The 5,358-nt window shown below is 42.9% G+C and overlaps 1 protein-coding gene across 1 annotated transcript; it reads right to left on the bottom strand.

Annotated features, from left to right (window-relative positions):
- On the bottom strand, positions 1-1,615 carry bcl2l16 (BCL2 like 16). Its single transcript, XM_030766162.1, has 2 exons — positions 1,130-1,615; positions 1-132 (listed from the first exon to the last, which is right to left on the bottom strand). The coding sequence occupies exons 1-2, from the start codon at positions 1,613-1,615 to the stop codon at positions 1-3; spliced, it is 618 nt and encodes a 205-aa protein (XP_030622022.1).
- Positions 1,616-5,358: the final 3,743 nt, after the last annotated feature.

Here is a 5,358-nt window from a genome sequence, read left to right as displayed (position 1 = left end):
TTAACTTACGGTTCGTTTCCACAAGAAGTACGAGAGGATACCAATTGTCAATAGTACCAAAGTCCAACAACAGGCCTTTTTCACTTGACTCTCCAAATTCTGCTTCTCCCCAAAACGGGAAATAAAACCAGACTGAAATTGAGACACACAGACGCACGGGTTTAGAGATAGACCGATACATTGTGACGACAAAGAGGTTTTACGATACACTGATACATTGTGGCGAAACATTTTGAAACTGTTTCGGTCTGTCAGTATAACACTAATGTAGACACATAACCATTGATTTGAAAGGGAAAAATGTTATGTTATGAAATAACATTTCACTGGATAGTTTCACATTATTTCATTATACACACACATATACACACAATACACACACACACACACACACACATATATATATGGGTCATTCCGTGTCAAAACAGAGAAGGTTGGTGTTTCATTTTATTTTCAGCCCTTGACATTATTTTATTTTTATAGCCTCAAAAACGCCTCATCTAGGAACTTTGCACTTTTCTCCAAATATAGGGCATTATAAAAAAATCCATAGGCATGCAGTTCAAACTTTTAATGGTTCAGTCATACTGGGAACATGTTTGTCTTCCACCCTACAAAGTTTGGTGAAACTAGGAATAATACGTTTCAAGATATTAATGCCCAAATAAGGCGTTTCAGAGAGCATAAAAATAAAAAAAAAATATCAAGGGCCAAAAAAAATATAAAAACATATATATATATATGTGTGTGTGTATCTATATCCATATCTATCTATCTATCTATCTATCTATAATTACGTGGGGGACTGGGGGGGGTCTGACCCCCCTAATTAAGACTTGGACTCCCCTAAAGGAGGTAAAAAAACAACAGTTCGGGTGGCGGGGGTTGAAACATTTATATATATATATATATATATATATGGGTCATATAGCTATATATGTGCTATATAGCGAATTATACGATTGTCATTGTACAATTCGCAGTCTGATCATGACTGTCTTAAAGTATCTGATAAAAAAAGAAGAAAAAAAACCAACTCTGACCTTAGAAAAACGATGCTGCGGACGAATATTTAAGAACAGAAGTGTGCTAAGGAACCGTAACCCATCATTTAACCAAAGACACTCACCCAACCTCCTTTGTCCCGAATTTCCGGGCAGATGACCCTCTCCACGTACCCACCCACGCACTCCTGTAGCTGGGGCAGAACGGCGTGCATCCCCCTTTTCTGGCAGTGTAGCGCCATCTGCCCAGCCAACACAAATATGGACAGCACGGCGCTCCATGCCAGGTCCCTCCTGCGCCCCCTGGGGGTGGTTGGAGCAAAATGTTCGTCCAGGATGGCCGTGAGAGTAGGGCAGGCCGACTCTTCCGTCACGTCGTGGAAGACGCGCGGCCAGCGGCGGAAAAAAATCGGAAACCGGGTTAGGAGCTCGTCTCCGGCGTGCCGGAGCGCGGCGGCCGCGGGGCTGGGAGGCGGAGCGAGGGGTGTCCCGGGTTTGGCCGTGACGTAATCGATGTAGTCATAGGCCATGCGGTAGGCCTCTCGCACGAGCAGGTCGGGGCTGTTCAATCCATGCCCAATCACGGGACCAGGAGAATCTGACAAACCCATCGCTACAGCATAGGAGTCCACAAGAGTTCAGTGGAGATTTGTTATTCTCAGATGCTTGACAGATAGGATGGCGTTCCCTCCCAAACAGTCTTCAGACATACTGTCAGTCAGCTTAAGTCCTTTACTCTGTTTCCCTTCCCTCTGTCTCCTACAAATAACCCAGAAACCACATCAAGTGAGTGACTTGGGAGTCAGGAGAAGTCTGTTTGTAGGAGTACTCCACTTGCATGGTATGGAGAATTCCATTCAGATGAAACGTGTTTTATTTTAAGAATGCTGGGACAGGTCACTGAAGTTTTCAGCTGAGTAAGCTCAGAGACCGAACTAACTGAAAATCAGATGATTTTAACAATGTTCCTAAATCTTCTCTTGTGCATTTGTTGTCACGTCATAAACATCAGTGTGACACTTACTGAACAACAACAACAACAACAACAAAAAACAACCCAAAAACGGAATACAAAAACACCTGCAAGTAAAACCGATAATAAACTCTCACAGTGACTCACCCTCTCCAAGCGAGGAGCAGGTGCGCCAAAACTTTAAGACCCGGGATTACACAGCAGGTGACAGAACGACGACAAGCCGCAGAAAGCTCCTCTCTGTCGTCGTGTTTATGCTTTCAAACTCACTCGTTGTGTGTGTGTGTGTGTGTGTGTGTGTGTGTGTGTTTGCAGGATTGTGTATTTTCGAGATTGTATGCGTGCACGCGTGTTTGCGTGTTGGGGAGTTCGCGTATGTGCGCTCGTGCGGCCTCGTCTATATTTAACTCTCTGGACGGAAACTGACACTGAATACCGACCTCGTGGGCTAACGCCGCCTGAAGCGCAGTGGCACTCGTTCCCTCTGTGACATGCACATGGCTCTAAATATGGATCAGGGTGAAACACTGAGGTATGAGGTGTTGCCCAGTTATAACCTGCTCTTTGTCCCTCGTCCACCTGCCACCGCTTACTCAACTCACGTGCCACACTACCTGCGCGTAGAGCCATACCTTACATGTCGCTAAAACAGAAAACGGTTTTCTTTTTATTGTTGCGAAAAGCAAAGAAGGTTATTTTTTCTGTAGATCTTCCTGCGGTGGTTTTCCTTACATTTAAATTCAATAAGGAATAAAAATGTGCTTGACACAACTAGAGCGTTTTGTTTTTGTTTGTTTATTTGTTTGTTTGTTTGCACTGCCTGTGATATTTGTAACATGAATGAGGGGGGATAGTTCCACATGGGGTTTATATTTACTAAACATACCTTTCAATGCAGGGCTTGGGCGTGAAACTGAGCAAGGCTCTGGAAAGTTCTGACACATCATTGACTTGATAATATAACAGGGGGTCCACCAGACAGAAATGGTTCAGAAAGGCTCAGTGATGAATGTTTTCTTTTATCTGTGTAATACACACACACACACACACACACACCAAACAAACAGACAAACAGAAAGGAAACATGAGGTTACAGCATATTGTGGTAGAATGGTGTGGGTGTCAGTATTGGAAGTCGTGCCAATGCTAATCTGTGTTTTGTCCAAGGGCAGACTGCCAGTTTGCCTGCCCAGGCATCTAGTCACAGCCATGTGTACCAGGTCAGTAGTCTCATCTCTGAGTGGAACACACAAGCAAAACGAGAAATTGTTTAATCTAAATCTGATGGGAAGGGGGACAAGCATTGAAATGAACTGAATTGAACTGAATTGAATTAATCTGAACTGAATTGAATTGACTCCAGATCGTGAGAAATGTCAAAGTCCACACAGTAAACTGCGTTTTCCCCTTCACAGACATCTTCAGGACTGAGTTAATTATATCCAGCAAATGGAAGGCATTGTAATTATCTCTGTGGCAAGAGAGCTTCGACAATGCACGCTTAACAAACAATAAAAAATAATAACCTTAGGCCTGAGGCTGTCTGATCATTATTAAACTGCATATGGAAAGGTAGACCCCGTTAGCCATCGCTAAATTAAACTGGGTATTCAAAGCCCTCTTACTGTTTTTTCATAAGGGAACTATTCTGTTAAGTGATCTTCAGAGACAGCTGGTGTCGTATTTCTCATTATGGTTATGAAAAGCTGAACGTTTCGTCAGTATGAAATCATGTTGTCCACGAGGTGGCAATGGTGTGCTGGGTGAGAAACGCACGTGCTATTAAAAAAGAGCGAACAGATGAAATACACAAATCAGGAAGCGAGTATTTTCCGTTTGTGGAAAACATTTCAGTTTGACCAGCTGTTGTGATATAGGATGCACAAAAATCATTTTGGCCAGTTGTTTTGTCTTTAAATGCGAATGTATTAATTCGTATGAGTGATTCTGAGCTCCGGGGCGCTTCATCAACGCACCAGCTGTAGAGCTACTCAAATTGTAATCAACTCTGATTGGCTAATGGTTTTAATATGAGCATGGTATTTGATGAGTAAATACGAATCAGTATGAACACAGAAAGCTGATTATCACTTCATTTCTGCTCATATGTCTATCTATCTATCTATCTATCTATCTATCTATCTATCTATCTATCTATCTATCTATCTATCTATGTATTTGTCGTGGAAAAGCGGGCATACTATCACAGTTTATTGTGTGAATGAATGTGAGTAAAGGGGGGGGGGGCGAGAGGTGGTTTGGGGGGAATTAGCTCAGTTCTTCCACGGCCCTTTTCAAACCCCCTTGTGAATAATCACTGATTATTTTCTCATTTTGAAACCTCCCTGGTTTATGGGTAATTTTAAAAGGCATTTAATTTCCTGTCTGGAGTTGGAGCAGCGCAAAGTGTGTGTGTGTGTGTGCGTGTGTGTGTGGCGGATTTGTGCTTTTGTTTTTACAGCAAGAGTGTTCTCAGCTTTGGGCTCGTGTGTCATGTAGGATTTTAATACGCTGCTCATTTCCGGGCCGCAGCGCAGATAGGCATCAAAGCTCTTCAGCTTTGGTCTTTCCCTGTAAGGTGTGGGCGCACACACACACACACACACACACACACACACACACATACATGCGCACACACAGACACATACACACACGTAAAAACACAGAGCGCGCGCACCAAATTAGTTTCTCAGGTGTAGATTTGGGCTATGGTCAAAGCACTCAGATGATTAAACTTTTAGCTTGTACAGGTCTCATATCTGCGTGCTATCCTCATACGGCGGTCATACCATTACCTTACCTCATATCAATTTCCTCTCTGCACTCACAGCGTTTTAATTCTATTGTAGCACTTTGTGACTTAAGCGTGCTGGCATGTCCCATCTTTATTAAATTTGCACTGGCTGTTTGTATGCCCTCTGGATCCCTGCTTGAACTACAGACGCATCTACAGCCCTGGCTGGGCCAGGCCGGGACGCCAAGCAGTTTTTTCACTTATTTCGCAAACGCAATTACGTAGCCTATCGCACGACCATATCAAATGTACTTTCACGACATCATTATGCAGTTGGAACTCTTCTGTCGTTTCATGAGAGCAAAAAAAGAGAGAAACTAACAGAAACGATGACGACTACGACAACAAACAAACAAACAAACAAACAAACAAACAAACAAACAAATGGTTTTCAACTTGTTGAAGCCTTAAGAACGCAATTAGTGTTGCGCGACTTAAGAGCACTGAGAAAGCAGAAAAGTTTGGATTGCGAATTGTGTAATATCTTTTCAAGCCGCTGATGGCTTTATTTAGAGTAAATGTGCCCTCATACTGTATAGCGGTAAGTTCTGGAACAAAGTGACAGACATCAATAGCTTCATTGTGCC

The sequence above is a fragment of the Chanos chanos genome, chromosome 1 (genome assembly GCF_902362185.1).
Source record: "Chanos chanos chromosome 1, fChaCha1.1, whole genome shotgun sequence".
Lineage (NCBI taxonomy): Eukaryota > Metazoa > Chordata > Actinopteri > Gonorynchiformes > Chanidae > Chanos > Chanos chanos.
This window is presented reverse-complemented; position numbering and strand designations above follow the sequence as displayed.